The sequence below is a fragment of the Typopeltis vanoorti genome, chromosome 11 (assembly GCF_054136105.1).
Source record: "Typopeltis vanoorti isolate ZY-2024b chromosome 11, IOZ_Tvanoo_1.0, whole genome shotgun sequence".
Classification (NCBI taxonomy): domain Eukaryota; kingdom Metazoa; phylum Arthropoda; class Arachnida; order Uropygi; family Thelyphonidae; genus Typopeltis; species Typopeltis vanoorti.
In genome coordinates, this window is record NC_143559.1 from 81,008,485 (window position 1) to 81,032,270 (window position 23,786).

At 34.7% G+C, this 23,786-nt stretch overlaps 1 protein-coding gene across 1 annotated transcript in view; it reads right to left on the reverse strand.

The window, feature by feature from the left end:
• The window catches only part of LOC150101787 (actin nucleation-promoting factor WAS-like), a 112,846-nt gene that overhangs the window by 42,669 nt on the left and 46,391 nt on the right, over positions 1-23,786 (reverse strand). Inside the window, exons 6-7 of the mRNA XM_090400881.1 lie at positions 16,481-16,598; positions 2,765-2,807 (exon numbers count right to left, since the gene is read on the reverse strand). Coding sequence (XP_090257007.1) covers positions 2,765-2,807; positions 16,481-16,598 — 161 coding nt within the window. The remainder of the gene's footprint in view (positions 1-2,764; positions 2,808-16,480; positions 16,599-23,786) is intronic.

Consider the following 23,786-nt stretch of genomic DNA (forward strand, 5'->3'; position numbering starts at 1 on the left):
CTCAATGTAAATCCCATAATCCAGATATAATCTTTATAACTATTTTTTGCACCCTTTCCACAGCTTCTTTATCCCCTTGGAATCCAGGAGTTCAATCTGCACGCAATAATCCAGGTATGGTCTTATCAAGGCCTTATAAAGAGGCAAAATGACTTCCTTATCCTTACATGTCAAGGTCTGCTTCAACATCGCAATTATCCCGAGTTGTATTTGCAACTTTTGCTATGTGACCTTTAAACATCAAATTCCTATCCACCAATATGCCAAGATCCCTTCCCCCCTCAGTTTCTTGTATCATAACTTCACTAATATAATACAATGCTGGAAATCTAATAACACCAAAGTGCATAACTTTACACTTACTAACATCAAACTGTCAGCCATTTTCTTTTGCCCAAATTTCCAGCCTATTCAAATCATTTTGTAAGTGCTGAACATCAGTAGCATCCCTAATTGCCCTTTCTATCTTCACATCATCAGCAAACAATCGCACATCAGATGTGCAATTGTTTGCTGATGTCATTAATGTATAGCTTGAACAATAATGGCCTAAGGATTGAACCCTGAGGTACACCACTGGTCACCTTAAATCTGGCTGATTCACACCCACTTATAGTACTTTTTGATATCTGTTTGTCAACCATCCCCTGATCCAAGTCAAGAGTTTATATTCCAATCCCATATTCTCCAGTTTATGCACCAGCCTTTCATGTGGTATCCTATCAAATGCCTTAGAAAAATCATCCAACATTATCATAGTGTATCCATTCCCTTTATCCAACTCGGTTGTAACATTGTTATAAAATATGAGCGAATTGTTAAAATTATACCTAACTTCTTGCTTGCCACTTTCATGAAGTGTGCATGCTCACCGAGGAGTCTGATGCGTAATTGACAGCTGACAGACAGTGTTCAGTATCGAAGTGACAAAAAAAGACAAGAGAGAGCTAATGGAAGTTTAAGAACACAGACTGAAGGAATTTTGTTCTTTTGAAGTGTATTTAGTTTTATGTGACAGCTGGAAGAATATTAATAGTAGATTCCGAAAAGGAATAGTAAAACTGTGAGTCTTTAAACTGGAGAAGTTGAGACTGTCAACAAGTAATTAATAAATAAAAGAAGATGTTGCAGTCGATGTTCTAAAGGAATGTTCGAGGAAATGCTGATGGAAAGTTTCATCTGTCTTAAGGATGCCAGAATTAGCTCAACTTAGATATGTTGTTTTTGAAGTAGTAGAAAAAAACTTTTTTCCTCCAGTACAAAAATTAGTAAATTGTGCATCAAACTGAACTGTAAGAGTATTTATACTTCAGTGAGGAATAATATTGTATACTACATAAGGGTGATAAGAAAGGATCCCATGGAAAAAGAAGAAGAAATGTTTATATTTTTGGAAAAGGCCCTAACAAAGCAACTATGAACATTTTTGTTGTTGTGAAAACAAGGTGTTTAGTCTGGTAGATGTGATTAAGTATATGTTAAACAATCCAGTAATATAATGAGTCAGAGAATAGGTGATTTTAATATTTTTGGATAAGAAAATCTCTAAAGTGTAGATTTATTTTAGAAGGCCTTGGATCCAGTATTTTGTAGTATTGTAATTTTATTTAAAGTGTATATATTGTTTTAGTTTTATTAAATGTGTATATTTTTTGTATTTGGTCTTGAGTCAGTGATTTTCTGGATTCTAAAAGAAATAGTTAAAAGTCATTGCACCAATCAGAATAAAAAACAATCTTTATAGAGATAATCTCAAAACAAATGGTGATTAATAATCTCTTCTCTAAACAATTTCCTATTTCAAATTCCCCATATACTCATGTCTTAAACAGGTGCCAAGATATTGCACCTGTTCAGTATCAATATCTTCAGTCCTAAATGAAAAATTAACCTTAAACTAACCAACATTAAACTGACATCCATTAACATTTGCCCATAAAATCAGTCTGCGAGAGTTCCATATGAGATATTTCTCTTATTACTTCTGAAATCTCAAGATTAAAACACATTATTAGACAGACAACGGGGAAATTACAAAAAATCAAAAGGTGTTTAGAGGAGCACAGGAAGTACAAGAAAGTTAAGCTGTAAAAGGAAAGACAAATGCACTGAAGCAGGTAAGATATTAAGTAACCAAAAAAAAAAAAAAAGTTCGTGGGGTTTTTCCATAATAAAAATTAAACAACTGCAGAAATTTTCATAAAATGTTTTATTCATTAAAATATGCATTCAAGTGGTTGGCTCAATAATACAGAAAAGTGCAATCACTGATTAATAACCCATCTCTTATCAACTCACTCAACCCACTTTTGCACAGCCATTTGGTTTCTACAATATGTGTGTTCTATAAATATTTCCATGGTAAATGTTCACATGAAATAGCATCAATCCACTACTCAATGGAACATATGCAGCTGCCATCCAACATCCCTTCAATGTACAACTTGAAACCCATAGAACAAATTTAATTTCCTTCCTCTTCATCCCTGCTATTGTATTGTGGAACAGTCTCCCAACTTACGTGTTTCCCAAAGAATATAATATACAGGCTTTTAAAACAAATGTAAACAAGTTTCTCCTTTCCCACCCCACTACCCATAGACACTACTATATACTAAAAGTTATGTACTAACCTCTTGAGTATGGGCTCAATGTAGTAATTTCATGGGAAGCCTGTTAATAATATATTCAAAACTATGCATCTATGAAAATAATGAAAAACATTTCATAGTAGCACAGAAGATATTTATAAACAACTACTTACGTCAAATCCTGTAACTGGATCCCAGCCTACATGTCTAATATGCCTGAAAAGAAAAATAAAAAAGCAAGAAGATATATAACATAGCTTATATTAAAGCATGGCAATGTACACAGTTTTGTTCATCTAGGATAGTTAACAAACTGAACAAATGAAATGGTTGCTTCCCTTTTATGGCAGTAAATATTTTTGGAAATATTTACTACCATATCTATATTAGGTGAAATAATTTAATCTCAGATTTCATTCTAGTGAACTTGAGACTTTTAATAATGTATCGCTCCGAATGAAAAATGGATCCTAAAAGATCTTCCAGGTGGTAAACGATTCCACTGCATGTAGTCACCTTGCATATTTTAAATATGCACAAGCAGAAACAAAACTTGTAGGGAAATCCAATGTTTGATTTCTCCCATGTATATGACACAATCCAATCAAAAATATATCATGCTTATTTCACATGATATAACTCATGTTAGAGGTTTAATGGAATATTAACAGCACTGAGAAAGGATTAAAACTAATTTTAATACTTCCAATATTTCATCTCCGTCACAGAGACATCTTCGGGGATTACAAAAACTTTTCGTAACAACACACAAATACAATACAAAGTGAAACTAAAGTCCTATCTAGGTGGTGCGCCCTCTATGGGCATTTGCAGGTGACCTGGGATGTAAAGAGAGATCTCTGATAATTAAAGTTTCCCAAATTTTGGGAAGTTTAATGCAACCATATTTGTTTAAATTAGGTTGATTCCTGAGTGCAGATGCAGATTCAAAGAATAGTCTTTCTTTTTTGAAATTACTATGGTGGAGCATGGTAGTTTTTTTCCAGGAGATCCTGTGGGATGTATCCAAAACATGGTTAGCAAGGCCAGATTGATCATAATCGTGTTTGCAGATGTAAGAACTGTGTTCTTCTAACCTGCCTGTTTGTCCGAAGTAGGCAAGTTTATAGGAACAAGGTACTCTACACCAGGCACTGAAAGAGGAGGGAGTTGGTCTTTAGTGGAGCGGATAAGGGTAGTAAGTTTACGGTGAGGCTTAAAAGCTGTATGGAGGTTGTACTTTTTTAATGATCTGGCTCTTTTTTCTGAAGTACCACAGATGTCAGAAATGGCGATGGCATTTCTGAAGTCCTTCTGAAGAGATGGTCAGGGAATGAGGAAGGACTTGATTTTTTTTTTTAATTCTGTAGTCATTATAGCCATTGGAAAGGAAGGTGTTGTGTATGTGTTTGAGTTCAGTTGAAAGGGCAGTGGAACAAAGATTGTGGGTCCTATTGGTCAGAGTTTTAATAATGCCATATTGCTGGGAGGTGTGGTGGTGGGAGAGTTTGTGAATGTATCTGCTTGTATGAGTAAGTTTTCTATATACAGAGAAAGAAAGGTTACCATAAGCCTCAACACACGTATGATATAACTAAATTTTTTCTTTCTAAATAAAAAAAACTTCCCATCTGCAATTATATTGGGAGTGTTGGTGGATAGGGAGATGAAGTTTAGGGGGCACATTGCGAAAGTAGCTAAATCAGCTCATCAACTCACTTGGTTGTTGAAAAATACCTTGACGAGCAGAGAAAAACAAGTTATTGTACCTCTGTACCGAGCCCTGATAAGACCTCATCTCGACTACTGTACCCAGATTTGGTCACCTCAGTTCCTTCTCGATGGGGAGGAGGTGGAGAGGATCCAGAGGCGAGTGACTAAGATGATAGCAGGTCTATGGAATGAACCATATGAGAACAGGTTGAAGATTTGTGGGTTGCAGAAACTAGTTGATAGGCGGAAAAGGGGAGACATGATTGAGACATTCAAATTGCTAAAAGAATTCTATAGGATTAATTCAGATGATATTTTTGAGATCAGGACTGGTGGTGGGAGAACTAGGGGACACCCATGGAAGCTGGGCAAGAGCGTGGTTAGCAGGGGTGTTAGAGCTGGGTTCTTTACTTTTAGAGTGGTAAATGAGTGGAATAAGCTGCCAGAGTCTGTTGTGGGTGCTATGACAGTGAGCGAGTTCAAGGCAAGGTATGATAGATACTGTGAGAATGTTGAACAGCTGCGTGAACATGATGTTTAGGGCCTCCCTCGATGAGTCTAAGGACTCCTGGAGTAGCCCGTGGTAATAATAATAATAATATATCTCTGAGATTACCTCTAAAATTTGTTCTACATTTTGAAGACCCCAACAACATACATGACATATATATCCTAATCCCTCCATTGAGTTCAGCTTCCACCTTCAAAACCACTAGATATTTCTGACTGAAATCCAACAAGTTCCTCACTCATTTGCCACTCATCTTACTTTTTCCAATTTCTCTGTTCACCATAAAACTTCCATTTTTGATCATTTATGCACCACTGAAATTTCGTAATGCTATGCTGTCCATTTCATTTAATATTTATTTTCTTAATTCAATAAAATACTCAGAATTTATGGAGACAAAAACACGTGGTGAAGTAATTACTTTACACCCTCTGTCAAAAAAGAAACCGAACTTTCAAAAATAGAAGAAACTAGTGGCACCACCTGTTATATCTTTTAGTTGTCGAAAGCGGTAACACCTTCAGTAGTGTTGGGTCAACTGTTTATGACATCTGTTTCATTAGAAGCCAAGTTACAGTGCCAAGAGTGACAGTGTGTTTTGACGAATGGTCAGAAAATGAGTTTCAAACAGAGAGCTGCGATTGACTTTTGTGTTCAACTTGGTAAAAGTTTTCCAGAAACGCATCAAATGCCTCAAAAAGCATATAGTGATGAATGCTTATCCTGTACTCAAGTTTACGAGTGGTTTAAGCGATTTCAAAGTGGACGTGAAAAGCTTGAGGACGACGAAAAGCCGGGCCGTCCAAAAACTGGACTGAGCAAAGTTAACATCCAAAAAGTACATGATTTCATCAAAGAAAACCCAAAATCATCCATGAGATTGATTGAAGATGAATTGGGGATTGCAAAATCAACTGTGCACAACATTTTAACCAAGAGTTTGGGCCTTCGTAAATTGAAATCATGATTGTTCCCCACAAGTTGACCGATGACCAAAAAAGTATTGAATTGAACACTGCAAGGACCTCATTAAAACCGCTCGTAAGGACTCAAACTTCCTTGAAAGAATTGTTACTGGTGACAAAACGTGGTGTTTTGAGTATGAGCCCGAAACAAAGCACCAGAGCACTGAGTGGAGACAATCAGAAGAGGGGTATCCGAAAAAAAGTCACTTAGAGAAGTCAAAAGTAAAGACAATGCTGATTTTTCTACGATTCCAAGAGCATTATCCAAAGAATTCGTTCTGCCTGGTCAAACAGTCAATGGTGAGTTTTATCTCGAAGTTTTAAAGCAATTGATAGCGAGAATTCGTTGTGTACAGCATGAATATCGTGATGCAGGCAGCTGGTCACTTTTTTGAGACAATTTTTGAGCAAAAACCAAGTTTGTGTGTTGGATCACTCGCTGTATTCACATGATTTAGCACCCTGTGACTTCTTTCTCTTCCCCCGACTTCATATGCCGATGAAAGGAAAGTGATACAACACCATTGAAAACTTTCAAGCGGCAGTAACCATGACCCTCAACAGTATCCCAAAAACCGACATAAAAAACTCATTTAACGAATTAATTGACCATGCCAAACGTTGTATCGAAGCTGAGGGAGAGTATATTAATTGAAATAAATGATTTGAATAATTATAATTAGCCTGTGTTTTATTTTCTATCAAAAGTTCGGTTTGTTTTTGGACAGAGGGTGTACTTATAATTATGAAAATAATACTCAACATTTTGATCTCTATATCAAGGTCATCATTAGGAAAACATAAATATGCACAGGACACAAGCTACATGATAATACACAAAAGTAAGATAAATCTAAATGCTTTGTTAATCATTTATCTTAGCCTGACCCCTGGTGAAAAAAAAAAAAAAGAATGAATAAAAATTTATACACAAAGATAAATTGGATAACAAAATAAAATAAATTTCATGCATATAAGTATAATAATATACAGATGATAAAAATAAAATAAACAGTTTCATAGTGGAACTACATTAAACACATCTTTACAGATGTCCTCTTGCATTAAGAATTTCTTGTGTTGGGGGTTCTGCTACCTATATAGGTTGCAGATGGATCCTCAAGATTCTTGGAATTACTAATCCATCATCCCTGTTGAGATATGATGTTTCAGCATTTCACGAGCTTCCTTGAACTTTCTTTCAAAACAGGCTTTGGTGCATTTCCAGCTAATTCTGTTACATGTTTGAAGTACATTGTCTGAAAGGCCTGTTTTACCATAGTAGAGGAATTTAATGTAGCATTTGTGTTTGTCTTTTCTTAATGGGATGGTGCACCCTATTTCCCCTACATAGGAGAGGTTGCAGGTACAATGAATTTTGTAAACCTCTGGGTGGGCAAGGTAAGAAAGCAGATCTTAAGAAGAGTTGTGTATACTTTTTAATTTTGCATGAGGTTTGAAGGTTGCCTTAATGTTGTATTTATGTAGTGGTCTATGTTTTTCTGATATTCCTCTAATGAAGAGTTACCAACCTTTTTGAGCTCTGGAGCACTTTTAAGATGAGGAAACAGTAATGGGAGACTCCCCCCCCCCACTACCCTGCAATCTTTCTTAAAGCAATCAAACAATCAAGATACATTTATGTTGTGGATAAATAAACAAAAGGATCATTGTACTTTTGTTTTTATTGGAAAGGAACAAAAATGTTTTAAACAAATTAAATAAATTGTGAAAATAAATGGATTTTAATGGGATCCTTGGAGTTGCATATCATTGACAAGTCCTTTGTAGTTGAGAATATAAGATAATGTTGCAGCTCACAAACAATTGTTGAGATGTTCATTGTTTAGTTCTGATTTGTATTTAGATTTTATGGTGTTCATGATGAAAAAAAAAACGACTTGCACAAGTATGTTGATCCAAAAAAAGATGCTATCCTGTATGCATAACTTTTTAAATATCTTTAAAATATCTTTCCTGAAATCTAAAATTTCTAGTTCTGCTTCTTTTGTTGCATTGTTAAAGTTTGTAATGAGTTCAGCAATTTCGATCACACTTAAGTCTATAAAAGGGTTTAAAAAAACGATACCATTGGCTCAATGATGTTGAACTGCTGAAACCTCTTGTCAAATTCTTCCTGAAGCACTTTAAGCGATTTAACAAACTCTCTGTTGTCAATCATTTTCTTCAGATTTGGGAAATGATTGGGAGATTTCTGCTCCAAATGATCCACAAAGTGAGCTTCTCTTTGAATGAGCTGATCGAACTTATCATCAACGCAATGTATTTATCCTTTCCTTGGAGTTTCAAGTTTAGAGAATTTAATTTTTCTCGATATCCATAAGGAAACCCAAATCCATTAACTATGAGCAGTTCAGTGATCCCAAAAAGGATCACTTAACTGCTCATAGTTCTGTCCTTTGGAACTGAGAAAGCTTTTATCTCTTCAATCAAACTCATAAATCTTGAAAGTACTTCTCCTTTGCTTAATCAGCAAACACTCGTAATGAAGAAATAAGATTTTTGTTAGTTACATTGTCGGTACTCTCAATTAAAGATTTTAAGAGGTGCTGTAGAGCAGAGCTTCTTAGACTGTTGGTCGTAACCCCCATTTGAGGTCACATAACCGATATAACTTCCATAAATGATATAACATTCCATATAACTTCATTTAGTTATTATTATTATCAAAGCTAATTTTTGCCATTATTATTTCAATTCCTTTAAAAAGAATTAAAGATCCTTGAAGTATGGAGTAATAATAATGGCAAATACCTGTAGGATTCTGCTCAGGATATGGACTGGTACTAACACAATGTTCCAACATAAAAATGTGCACAAATTCACATGAAGAGAAGAGGCAAGGAATAAGAAAAGTCTCATTGACTATGTTATTGTTGATTGCGATGTTTTCTCCCTGGTGCAGGATACTAGAATATACAGAGGATTTGAAATTGATTATCATTTAGTCTTGAGCAGGATAAAAGTGAATTTCATATTGAAAAGAAGAACATGTAAGAAAGTTTTAAAGTGAACTACAGTTCACATGTATTTCAGTCTACATGTGAACCGTAGACTAAAATACACAAATATGATTGAGGAAAAAATGAAAAAGTTTGAGAACAGAAACCAAACCTTGGAGATTTAGTGGCAAGCTCTGAAGAAAACACTGATTGATTCAGGCAGAGAGGCATGTTGTGAGGTTGTCTGTAAGGATAGAAAAATCAGAACTCCATTGTGGACACAGGAAGTTAAAGAGGCAGTGAAAGAAAAGAAGAAAGCATATCAAAAGTTCTTGGCAAATAAGTCAAATTGTGCTCATAGAGAATACAGAGACAAATGTAAGAAGGCTAAACACTGTGTAAAACTAGCTAAACAAAAGTCATGGAAGGATTTTCGTAAGAACCCAGAAAATAAATATCAAGAAGGTGGGCAAGATATTCTGGAGGTTGCTGAAGAAGCTCAGAAATGAAGGAAAGAGTGCTGTAAAAGGAATTAAAGATGATAAAGGTGACATGAAAACAGGAGAAAAAGATATCCTTGAAGTATGGAGTAATTACTTTGAAAAATTGCTAAATGAAACAAGTAGTGATGATAGCACAGCGGTAAAAAAAGACTGACCAGACATGCAGTCGGTGTTTTTTTACCATACTTGAAGAATACATATCCATACTTGAAGTAGAAAAAGTCATCAAAAGCCTGAAATGTGGAAAGGCAACAGGAGTAGATGATATTCAACCAGAAATGCTCAAATATGGAGGTATAAAAGTCTTACAGTGGCTGCACTGCATAGTTCAGAAGGCCTGGACAGAGGGACAAATTCCAGATGATTGGAGTAGAGATTTCATATTACCCATATATAAAAAGGAAAATAAAACTGAATGTGAGAATTAGAGATATTTCTCTACTGAGTATTCCTGGTAAAATATATGCATATACTTGAGAAACGGTTGAGAAGGATTGTGGAAGAGAAGCTTGGTGAAGAACAAACTGGATTCAGGTCAAATAGAGGCTGTCAGGATCAGATTTCATTTTACGACAGATAGTTGAGAAATCATGGGAATATTACAAAGATCTGTATTTAAGTTTTGTAGATCTGGAAAAGGCATATCATATGACAGGGTACCAAGAGAGAATCTATTTGAAATGCTACAGTTATATAATGTCAATGGGACATTATATCAAGCAATACTTAGTCTTTATTTTAGTTGTAAGTCGGCAATTAGAATTGAAGAAGTACAGGAAGGTGGTTTAATGTTAAATTTGGTGGCAGACAAGGATGTACATTATCTCCTCTGTTATTCATTATCTATATGGATCACATTATAAAGGAAAGTGGTATTATTAACCTTGATATTAAAACTGTAGATGTTAATCTCAGCTCTTTGCAGATGTTATACTTCTAAATAAATCCGCTACAAGTCTGCAAGATTCCCTGACTAAAGTGAATAACTGTTGTAATAGATATGGTATAAAAGTCAGCATTAAAAAGACAAACACAATGAAAATAGGCAGAAACGTTGAAAATATCAACTGCATTGTGAATGGAGAACCTATAGAACAAGTAAAACATTTCAGGTACTTAGGCACGATTTTTAGTGAAGATGGTAAATTAAATATGGAAATAGACAACAGAATCAACAAAGCTGATATGGTAGGAAGTCAACTGAATAAATTTATATGGAATAAGAGAGAAATTAGCCAAAACACTAAATTAGCTGTATACAAGACAGTATTCAAGCCAATTTTAACTTACGGATGCGAGAGCTGAGTCAGAAGTAAAACACTTGACCAAAGACTAGAGACCACAGATATGAGAGTCCTGAGAAAGATTAGAGGCACAAACAGATGGTATCAATGACAATATCATATTAAAAACGAGAATATTAAGAAAGCACTTGACATTGTCAGCATCCAGGAATGCTTTAGCAGAGCTAATCTCAGGTGGTATCACAGACTACATAAAGCAATATATAGTCTGTACTAGGGGGGGGGCATACTCCCCTGGTACAGACTATATATTGCTTTATATGTCTCATTTATGCCATATTAGTGCAGTTTTTATTTATTTATTTATTTATTGTGTGTGTGAAAACTTTTCTCTTGAAATCTTAATGTATGCATTTTTCAGATCTATAAAACTTTCTTACAGAATCCATGTTATATTTCCACAATTTTTCACCTGTCTTAAAGTAAAAATTCAATCTTGAATTTTTACTTTAAGAGAGATGAGAAAAAACTACTATTGAAACCGTCTTCCAGTTTTTCTTCAGCTTTTCTCAAGTATGTTTGTATTCTTGAGATCTTGAGTTTGTATATCTTACATGTAAAACATTCAGTTTTATTTCCCTTTCTACATGTGAGTACAATGAAAGTTCTACATTAATTATTTGGAATTCAATCTTATGACCAGGCACTTTGAATTATGCAGTGCAGCACTGTAACACTTTTCTATCTCCATTTTTGAGAATTTCTGGTCAAATATCATCTCTACTTTTGCCAGAATCAAAGAAAGCATTCAATCAGGAAGACTACATAAAATTTACATAAGAGCTAGTCATTCTTGTAAACAAACAATTTAGGAATTCAAAACAAAACTCACTCACATCCTAGAAATTTCCAAACTAGAATCTGAACTATCTCACATCAATTAAGAATTGTTAAATCTAGTTAAGTATTTTAAGCAATCCATGAGGTTCTGCATAACACACACACATAATTTCAACAATAAATGTGAATACCTCCTACAATGACTTCCTAATTATGGCAAACTTTATAATAAGTGGATTATTAAACTTTCTAACAATTCTTGACAGAGGATGACTCAACCTCTTAGCTCGAGGCCACAAATTTGTAATGTTTCCAAACATTTCCAATATCTGGATTTTCTACATAAATACCGAGTGCATCTCTTATCTTTTCTATAAAAACAGAAATCAGGGCTAGTTGGAGGTTTTGCGGGGCCTTGGGAAAAAGTTATTATAAGTTATTATCAAAAGTCCCTAAACATTTGCAAAAAATAACTTTTTTTATTGAAAAATCATATATTTTATTAAACATAATTTACAAACATTAAATACATATAGTTATATACTAAGATATTTCCCATATCAATACATCTCTGAAACATCAAAAATTCTATTATCAAATTTTCTTAAAAATTTGAAAGTGTGGGCCTCAGTCTGAGGTCTGAAAAACCGACATCTGAGCTGGCCCTGATAGAAATAAGTTACATTTTGGGGTAATCAAAATTAATAGTGACCTCAAAATAACAAAAGAAATAAGAAAAAACAAAAATTTAAGCATTACCAGAGCTAATAAAAGAAAAAAATCACTGTTGTACCAGATGCTACTTAATATAAACACAAGATGGATATTCTCCTACGTGATCATAACACCTATGTTGTTGGCAGAGACTCCACCAACAATCAACTTAATTCTTTGCTGGATAATAATTCCTTGACTCAGATACTGTTCAAAATCTTAGACTATATCATGCAAGACCTCCCAGGATTTGTCATCTTCCTAAGCTACTACATAAACCTGGATATCCTCTACAACTGATTATTCACTCAACAGGAAGTCCTGTTAATATTATAGGAAGTTCTTGATAGGACTTCCTATCGAATCAAATTTTCAAGTCTCCATCTCCTTAGTTCATTTAGTGGTCACTCCCTTTTTTTTTTTTTTTTTATGAAAAATATCCCCAATTTTATTTAAAGAATTAGAGAACCTGTGATCTGATTGTCAGTTTTGATATCACTTCATTTTTCACCAACATACCTAAATGATACCTTCGAACTTCTGCCTTCTGAATTTCCATCAGACATTGTGGCTTCAAGTTCATTATGAACTTAGAATATTTCAGAAACAGTATCAGAAACAAAGGGGTAAAGTATGTTTATTATTTTTGCAATTTGAAAAAAACATCAAGAACAGACTGGTTTCTTATAAAAAATAAATAACCTACATCCCAGAATCAAATTCACTTTAGAAACATAATCAAATGGAACCTGAAGGCAGAAGTTCCATTTATATCCTTTCTTGGTGCCTTCTCTTTTTAAAAAGGAAACACATAGCTCCCTATCAACTTCCATCTACTGCAAACTTACTTTCTCTAGCAGTTATATTCAAACATCAGTGCATAATATCTCAACAATACGGTTTTATTAAATGCCTACTATCAAGAGCTTTCATATCCTGTTCATCATCTAAATCTTGCAACAAGAAATTTTCACTACTAAAGAAACCTCCTCTCAATGGTCACAACCAAAAATCACTAAAAGAAAATCAGTGCTTTTGTAAGGTCTGAAATATCATGCCAAAGGTTACCAAAACCATGAATCTCCTCTACATGATCTCCTTTGGCTCAAGATTTCCAGGTCTAACTTTGTCTTCATTTACTGTCTTTACTAGTCTCCTAATTCAGATGAAAACACAGACCTCTTTGATGATTTAACTGTTAAAGTTGATCACATACAGTGAAATTATCTAAACAATGAGATAATCTTTCTTGGAGACTTGAACATTTTCTAATGTCATAAACCAAGCTAGGAGAGAAAGCTTAACTACTATTCCTTCCACACATAAAAGGTAAACCTATAGTACATTAGTACAATGGGCAGGCTATGGATTTTTTTAAGTTAATTTATTTATTTAAATAATCTCAAAACCCTGCTCTAGAGAATAAACATGGAAATTTTTCAAGGCCACTTCAGGCCTCCAGTAAGTAGGCTGACAGTCTCACACTGGGCAATGGGATTCATTGCTCATCTAAAGACAACTGCTAACATCCATGCATATGATATTATCTGCCTGTTGGCTGGGGAGTATGTTAACCACTCTGCCAACCCAAGCTAGCAATTTCCTGTTGGTAATAATTAAAAACAAATCTTTCATATACCTGCCAGAATACCAGATAATTCTACTTATTCATCCAATGAAATCGCAATAGTCATCCCAACTTTGGGATTACAACATCAAATTCCTGATATATATCCTCACGGAGGAGATTCAGGATATTATGATACTACAATACCAAAAAAAGTTACATCATTACTAATTTCCTGTTGAAAATTTTTCATCATTAACAATGGAATGATAACTCTTACCTCTATAGGTCAGCATCCTCTGGGTTACCTTCACCACCTATTGCAGTATGTTCTTTAAATTTCAGGTTTCTATCAATAACTCCTACATCCCTTGCCTCCCCCACTAATTCCAGTACAGTTCCTCCAACAGAGTATGCAGCCTAACATCAACATTTAGGCAAATTAAACTGACCCCCATTCATACAGTTTATTCACATCCTCTTGCAGGGCTACCGCATCCACATTATTAATAATAACCTTCCCAACTGCACAACAATTAACCATTTTTCTGCATTTCCTTCGGTTCTAACTGCTGACTTACAACTCAAATACAGACTACATGTTGTGCAATATCATGTCCCATTTACACTATGTAACTTCAGCATTTTGAACAGCTTTTCTCTTTGGCACTTTGTCATATGCCAGATCTACAAAACTTAGATATACATCCTTGTTATATTTCAATGATTATTCAACTATTTGTCTTAAAGTGAAAATCTGATCCTGACAACTTCTATTTGGCCTGAACCCAGCTTGTTCTTCCCCAAGCTTCCCTTTCATGATTTTTCTTAGTATTTTCCTCAAGTGAACCTGCATAAATCTTATTAGGAACACATACTCGTTTAGTAGACAACTATGAGAGCTTTATACTCCAACCATCTGGAATTCGATCCTCTGACCAGGCTTCTGAATTATTCAAAGCAGCCACTGTAAAACTTTTATACCTGCATCCTTGAGCATTTCTGATTGAATATCATCTCTCGAATTACTTCCACATTTCAAGGTTTTGAAGAGTCTTCTACCTCAAGTATCCCATGCCTGATTGTATTCCTCTTGAATGTTTTTCTGCTGTCACTGCTTGTTTCATTTAGCAATCTTTCACAGTAATTACTCCAGACTTTATCTTCAGTTTTCATTTCACCTTTATGGTACTCTTTCCTCAATTTCTAAACTTTGGATTTCTCTATCTCTTTTGTCTGATTATCATTTTTACTGTCCTGTTCTGATAAAATAACTGAAATAATTCTTGCTGAAATAAGAGTCTTTACTCCCCACTCAACTCAAAATCCTCAAGTCTTACTGAAGCTCTCATTCTTTAACAATGTGCCAAAGCAGTCCAAGACAAAAATTCAGCATTCACTCAACAGCTCGATTCAAACACTCCATCATGCATCTTACACTACAGCTTGTACCAATTGAAAAATACAAATCAGACATCATAAGGACCAAACAGAAAAAGCTTGCTTCAAAATAGCAGCTGGGTGCAACTTCTGCCCTTCTATGTTTCCACCTCTTTCACATCCAGATGGTATGATTGTTAAACCACCTACCTTCTGATATCATCTTTTCCTCTAGCTCTTGTCTCATATGAGGATGGCAGGATGTTTCCTTCTGGAAGCTCAGGTTTTTCATTCTGCACAACAGGTAAACACACCAGAAGAATACATATAATTACCAACATAATACATTGGCTCATAACCTTACTTGCTTCTGCTGTAATTTCAAAACAACCATAACTTCCAGTTCTTGTAGAGACAACCAAGCAAATCTCTTCTCCCACCATCCAATGGAATTTCCACAGCAGGTCTTCTCTGAACTTTTGCCAAAAAACATCAGGAAAATACTCAACAGCCTTAATAATAAATCCTCTTCTGGCGCAGATAGTATCCTCTAGTTGTAGTAAAAGCTTGTGCTCCAGAATTTGTACCAACTCTACCATTATTGGTCACCTTGTCACCAAACAGCATGGAAGCAAACTTTTATTGAACCTCTTCCTAACAAAGGAGATAAAAGGGCACAAACTACTCCCATTGATCTCACCTCAGTACTCTCTAAAATGTAAAAGATCTTAATGGCCAACTTCTTCATTATTGGACATCATTATTTACTTAGTTTTCACCAATATGAATTCCATCACTTTTGCCCCACAGCAGATCTCCTAGCTAACCTTATTCTCTTTTGAACACAACCCATGGAAAAGTTTGCAGAAATTCTTGTGATCACTTTTAATATTTCCAAGGCATCTGATCAAGTCTCAGGTCATCACCATATGATCTCTCTCTCAAGACTTTTGCGACTGGAGTACAAGTTTCTTCTCTGGTTATTCACTGTATATCATGGTGTATGGTTTCCTGTCATCAGATATCTCTATCAATGCAAGAACAGTATGCCAGGGCTCTGTACTTCCACAGACACACTCTTCCTCCATTCCCACTCATTCCTATTCATTTAGAAAACCTTGCAATACTCAAATGATTAAAGTTCTTGTATAACCAACTTTAAACAATGACCTTCTTGTCATTCTCAAGTAAGGGTGATAATCCAGTGAATATTAAAGCTACCAAAACATAATCATATTACTAGAAAGAAAGATCTAGCTTTGCTCTTCCTCACTTCAGATAATAATCTGATTATCAACTAAGAACAGTTTTCTCATTTTCAGTTGACTTTCACAACTAGCCTACCCTAGCAGTTAACTACAAGCCTGCATGAGCACTGTGAGCTATTTATTCATATATAACATATTTTGCAAAATCAAACGCCACCTGTATTCTGAATAATTATAAATATTTGTCTATATTCAAGAGATTAAAAATTTTTAACACATACACAAAATTTGTTGGTAAACTTATATCTTGTTTCCTCAATCTTGCTTTTCTCCTGCTTCTTTTGTTTTTAGGATATTTTCCATTTTGTGACGAAAAAGATTCTGACTTTGGCTGGTGAACTGAAACAAGATTTTATTGATTAGTAATAAAATTTTATATAAAAAAACAATATTAAAGTGATTTCCTTATAATGCTCTCAATATAGATTTTTTTTTTTTGCATTAAGCAAAGTTATTTATTAATAAAATAAAATAAAAAAATTATAAGAAATTATTTGAATATTTGTAGAAAATCTTTTTTTTTTTTTTTTTTTTTTTAATACCATTCCTACATGTGAGTGGCTACAAGGCCTATAACAAATAAATACTGTGTGTGTGGAATGGGATTAAAAACAAAGCAATTTGTTGATAGGAAAGAAACTGACATTCTTGGCAATTTGGGAATGTGTTAAGCAGATGGTATGGTCACTTTTCTATTTAAATGACCAGGAGAGGAAAGACTAACAAAAGATGTGTTGTGTGCTAATATTGCAAGAAAAAGACCCAGACGAAGACCAAGATCTAATGGATTGATATAGTAAAAAGTGTCTTAGAAGACAGAAATAAAGTGCATGAGGGTACATGTCAGGAATTTGATGATAATTCTGAATATACTTTTTCTAGTATTTTCTTTTTAACAAGTAGGTCCATCCTGCCTGTCTGAAATATTGGGTACCACACTGAGAGGGATACTGTAGATACCTGGGAAGGAGCAAGGGTCAATGATCACTGTCTAACATCCATTTCAAGTGGAAGAAAATCACCTAATGAAATAGTACTACATATCAGACATTACTCAATGAAAGCAGTCAGTTTCAATGATCATATTCATTCCATTTTATGCAATGATTACAGTTTATTATTATTAAGAGGTACCTCCAGGGATTCAGGAACTCATCGAGGGAGTCCATACTATTTGCAGGAATCTGCATCAATTTGAATCCATACATGTCAGGAATTTGCATCAAATTCCTGACATGTACCAGATGTCATAGCTGTTCTTGAATTTATTGATGCTACTTTGTAAACAACATCCAAAGGCAATCCATTCCAATCACGCACTACTCTATGACAATAAATTCTAGCTCTAATCCCGTTCTTGACAGTGTTCATTCTCAACTTCCATAGATGCCCTTGCATCCTTTCCCCACCCTCCATAAAATGAAAAATTCTATCTACTGAAATTCTGTATAACTCTTTGAGAAATATGTAAATCTCAATAATATCACCACTCTTTCTCCTGTTTGCTAGTGTCTGCAGCCTACAAAATTTCAATCTGTCTTCATAATCAGTATTCCACAAACTTATATAATTTTTGACACTCTGCTTTGCACTCTCTCCACTGCATCAGAATCACCATAAAAACCAGAGACCATACTCGAGTGCAATAGTCCAAGTGAGGTCTTAGGCTTTGTAAAGAGGCAAAATAATTTCCTTATCTTTACATGTTAAAGTTTGTTTCAGCAGTGCAATTATCTTTAGAGTTGTATTTGCAATCTTTGCTGCATAGTCACTGAAACTTCACAACTTCTTATCTACTAACACTCCAGGATCCTTAGACTGATCAGTTTCTTCTAGTATAATCCCACCAATATAATACAACATTGGATATCTACTTACATCAAAGTGCATGACCTTACATTTATTAACATTGAAATGACAGCCATTTTCACATGTCCACAATTCCAGCCTATTCAAATCATTCTGCAAGTGCTAGATATCAGCAGCACTCCTGACTACCCAATCTATCTTTGCATCATCCACAAACAGCTGTGTCACATATCAAATCCTTCCCAATGTTATTAATATACAGATTGAATAACAATGGACCAAGGACTGATCTCTGAGGTGCACCATTGGTTACCTTGAATCTTGCAGATTGACAAACACTCCATATACAACTTTTTGATATCTGTAAGTCAGCCATCCTCTTATCCATGCTAATAGTTGATAATCCAATCCCATATTCTCCAATTTATGAAACAGTCTTCCATGCTGTATTCTGACAAAAGCATTAGCAAAATATCCAGACGCATCATAGTATATCCATTCCCCTTGTCTAACTCGGTAACATTATTATAGAATGTAAGCAAGTTGCTAAAACTTGATCTTCCTTTAGTAAACCTGTGCTGTTTGATGCAAAGCAGAAATTCACTGTCAACCATTTCTGAATGCAAGCCCTAACCAATTTTTCCAAAATCTTCACCCACTCCTGAAATACTAATTGGTCGATAGCTGGATATATCAGTCTTTGCACCACTCTTGTACAATGGAATTACCATACATTCTTTCCATTCATGTGGAATCTTCCCTATTCTGAGACACATATTAAACAGCCAGGTCAAAAGAATAGTCAGTTCAGCTGAACACTCTTTTAGCACATGTTCTGATATTCAATCAGTCCCTATTGCTGAATTCTTATTCAGTTTGTGTTTGAGGAAGTACTACACAAACAAAAGTTTGTGTAGTACTTCCTCATTCACATGAGTTTCCTCATATGGTGAAGAGATTGTGGTGAGTTCAATGTTGAATATACCAGGTTCATAGCTTTTAGCAAAATGGCTGCTCATTAGTTGAATAATCACTTCTGCATCAGTCACCAGCATACCATTTGCATTCAGTAGAGTTATTCTTACAAATTCACTCTTTCTTTTATTTGCAGCATAAAGATGGAATTCTTGGAGATCCAGTTTCTTTTCATACTCAGACAGCTTTCTGTACAACACTTGACTCTTCTGGACTGCTATTAATAATTATAACTGACATCATCTTTATGCACATAATATTATTTCCACATCACCTTTTTCTTTTTTAATGAATCTCTTGCTTAATTACATTACACATCCATTTCACTTCTACTCTCTTTGTTCTTCGAATTGCAGGGACACATTCTGATATGACATCATTTAAGTATATTTTTTTCAACACTTCCCACGCACTGTCAATATCCTTCCCATCCAATAACTTATACCATGGTATCAGAAACAAGCATAACACTCAGGTGGTAATAATTTCCTGCTTTGTAGTTCAGCATGTAACCTTTTCTGAATGGAGCATTCATAAATTTAACCACTTTCCAAGTGAGTACAGCATGATCACTGTCACCAAACGAAGGCAAAACAGTTATGTCTTTAACAAACTATAATCAGATCTAACACTCTTTGACCAAGAGTTCCTTCTATCACATATTGCTTGGATTATAGGTGGTGAAGTGAATTCGCATGCAATTTCATCCTTTATCCAAGTAAACCAAGAATATAATTTCTTGGGCATTTTTAATTTATGGTATAACCAAGTGAAAAAACATTCAACTTTCAACATGCTGCTTCAGGAAGTTGTCTTGCAACAGCTCAGTAAATTAAGTTTCATTCTTCTCATGTGATTTCGTAGCTACCCAATCAATGTTTAGATAATTGAAGTCCCTCATTACGATTATTCTTTTCGCACCCAATGTATTTATTTGGTGATGCATTTCTTCGTCACTAGCAACCGATCCACCAAGTCTGTAGTAACAGCCACTATGTATTTAATCTTGTCAGATTCCACCTCACACCAGATGGCTTCAAACTCACTACCATATGAAAAACTGTTACTAGTATTGCAGTCATAGGTCTCAACCCTAACTGGATTCAAGTCATCTGATATCATTAGCAGCATGCCCTCTCCTTTCCTATCCTGTTTATCCTTCCTAAAAATAGTGTACCCTTTACACTGGATACCAATTAGTACATCTGTTTCTGGTAGCTAGGTCTCACTAATGCCTACAATATTAGGTCCCAATATATTAACCAAGGCAACAAACTCTACTCCATTGTTTCTGATACTCCTAGCATTCATGTATAAACATAATAAATTACCTGCATGCTGTTTTGTATACACTTGCTGTGGTTTGCATGACACAGTTCAACAACTTGCAGATCTCTGTTCTTATTTAATTCCTTACTTATGCAGAAATCACTACACATTCTTGATAGGTCCAAACTGGATTAACACAGAATCGTTCTCTCTTCATAATCATTTCCCTAATAATAACCATTCCCATCATTAACACAGTTATTTATCTAACATTGTCATTTTTACATATACAGATTATCATTATTCGACTCATCAGAATTCAGTTTCCCTAACTCTATGTTAGGTATTATATCAATTAATAATTTTTCAAAACTTCTGATGCCAAATGCATTCAAGTGTAGGCTGTCTCTCATATACAAATCCAATCTTTCCTCAAACTCAACTCCACACATCCAAAAATTCTCATCCATTCCTTCTTCTCAGCTTAAGCATCAAATCATTTGCCATCATAGCCCTTCTTCTTAATTCATTTTTATCATATTGAGGTAATATACTTACTATTTTCACTTTCTCACTCTTCACTTTCACCTATTCCAACAACTCATTTATGTCCTCTCTCATACTGAACTAGTCTTCCTAGTTAAGTGGCTACTACAATTATTATCTTTTTTACTTTTCAAAAACAGAAAAGACATGCTTGTGTTATATTTTTAATTTTTGCTCCAGGAAAACTTGACTTTATAATTCACTCATCAATGGCATGTTTAATGATAGCGTCACCATACCAAATAACATCCTTCTTTTTATAGTCAACTTTACTTACCAGATTTTTTTTATTACATACTAGCTTACCTGATTCTGTGGTTTGTTTTCCATTTTACTGCTGAACTTTTTCATTCTTCCTGTGTTCCTCTAAACCTTTATATTAACTATAAAGATTTTTAATTTGATTTATAATCTTTGATTTAGATTTCATTATTATTATTTTCATCACCAAAGACCTCTAGAGAGTGAAGAACTCACCAGCTGTCATATCCTCTCTTCAACTCATTCACACTAGATGCATTCAGCACTTGAACAGCAAACTGTTCCACTCACTCAGTAAGCTGTGAGTGAAAAATCTCTCTCTCATCCTTTTTCTTAACTGCACACTAACTCAACTTCCACAGATGCCACCTTATCCTCTCCCCACCTTCCATACAATGAAAAATTCTATCAACCAATATCCTATAACAACCATTTAGACATAAGTCCTTATTTTATCATTCTCCTTTCTTCTGTTTACTAACATCTGAAGTCAACATGCTCTCAAACTGTCCTTAATCTTCATTCCATAATCCAGAAATTGTCTTTGTAATTCTTTTTTTGCACCTTCTCCAAAGCATCTTCATTCCATCAGAGCCCAGGAAATCAAATTTGTGCACCATGGTCTAGGTGGAATTGTATTAAGTTCTTGTAAAGAGGTGAAATGGTTCTTATCCTTGTGTGTGTGTGTGTAAACACAATTATTGGCGATTTAGGTTCAAGGCTACATAGTGATTGTCGGTGAATTAGAGCTTGTGTAAAAGTGGTGGTTTCCATCCTTTTTATTGTATTTTTCCCTTAGATAATTGGCATTTTATAGTATATTAGTGTAGAGTTTCATGTTTTTAGTGTTTTATAACATATTTTTTGTTAAGATATTGATATAATAAATATAGTTCTAAATGGTGTCAAAAATGTAAAGATGTAATGCTAAGATGAGCAGCAAAGTCAAGAACAAGGAGGCTTGCCCCACTAAGGTGGTTATTGAAATGAATTAACCTCCAAAATAGTGGCATTAAAGCAAATTATGAGAGAGAGATGATGGGGGAATTACAGAAAGTTGAGAGGCATTTGAATGATCATAGTGAGGAAAAGAAAATTAAGCAGCAAAATAAGAAACAAAGCATGGAATCAGGTTCTTTAACATCCTTCTTTATACAAATGTAACATTTGTAAAAAGAAGGATGTTATTTGGTATGGCGACTATCATAAAACATGCTGTTAATAAGCAGGCTATAACGTCAAGTTTTTCAGGAGCAAAAATTTAAAATATAGCAAACAGAAATGAAAGAGTAAAAGAGATTGTAAATGTAGTAGGTACTAATGACTTGACTAGTGATAAGTTCAGTACAAGAGGACATAAAAGAGTTGTTGGAAGAAGTGAGAGTGAAAAAAGTGAAAATAGTACCTTGATATTATATTATAAAAGAGCATATTATCTTGATATGATAAAAATGAATTAAGCAGAAGGACTATGATAGCAAACAATTCAATGCATAAACTGTGTAGAAGGAATGAATGTGCATTTTTGGATGTGTGGAGTGAGTTTCAGGGAAGATTGGATTTGTATAAGAGGGATGGCCTACACCTGAATGCGTTTGGCTCAGGAGTCGTGAAAAACTAATAACTGGTATGAGACCTAACACAGAGAGAGTCAGGGAAACTTAATTATAATGGTAGGAATGGTGAGTGTAGGAGTAACAATGTTATATAATTGTGCTAATGATGAGAATAGGCATTATCATGGAAATTATTATTGAGGAGAATGATTTCGACTTTGTGCTCGTCTGGTTTGGACCCATCAAACATGTGCAAAGATGTCTACATGTATAAGGCATTAGAGAAGAATGAAGATCAGCAAGTTGCCCAACTGTGTTGTGCAAACAGCACACAAGAGTATGCAAAAGAACATGCAGGTAGCTTATTATGTCTATATACGAATGCCAGGAGTATCAGAAACAAAAGGGTAGAGTTTGTTGCCTTGGTCAATATGTTGGTACTTCAGATTAAAGTATTAGTGAGACCTAGATATCAGAATCAGACATACTAACTAGTAGTGAGTGTAAAGAGTACAGTATTTCTAGGAAGGATAGACAGGATAGAAGAGGAAAGGGCATGCTACTAATGATATCGGAAGACTTGAATCTAGTTAGAGTTGAGACCTATGATTGTAGTACTACTACTACAATATTTCATGTGGTAATGAGTTTGAAGCCATCTGGTGTGAAGTGGAGTCTGACAAGATTAAATATGTAGTGGGGTGTTACTACAGACCTGGTGGATTGGTTGCTTGCTAGAGATGAAGAAATGTATCACCAAATAGAGAGGATGTGTGCAAAAAGAGTAATCATAATGGGAGACTAATTATCCAAATATTGCTTGAGTAGCAGTAAAATCTTATGAGAAGAATGAAACTGAATTTATTCAGCTGATGCAGGACAACTTCTTCAAGCAGCACATGACAGAAGGAACTCAAGGTCAAAGTGTTAGATTGGATTATAGTGTCAGAGGGTGTTTCAGTTAAAGATGTAACTATTCTGCCTCTGGTTGGTGACAGTGATCATGCAATACTCACTTGGGAACCGACTAAGTTTATGAATGTTCCATTCAGAAAAGGTTATATGCTGAACTAAAAAAACAGGAAATTATGACCAACTGAGGAGTATACTG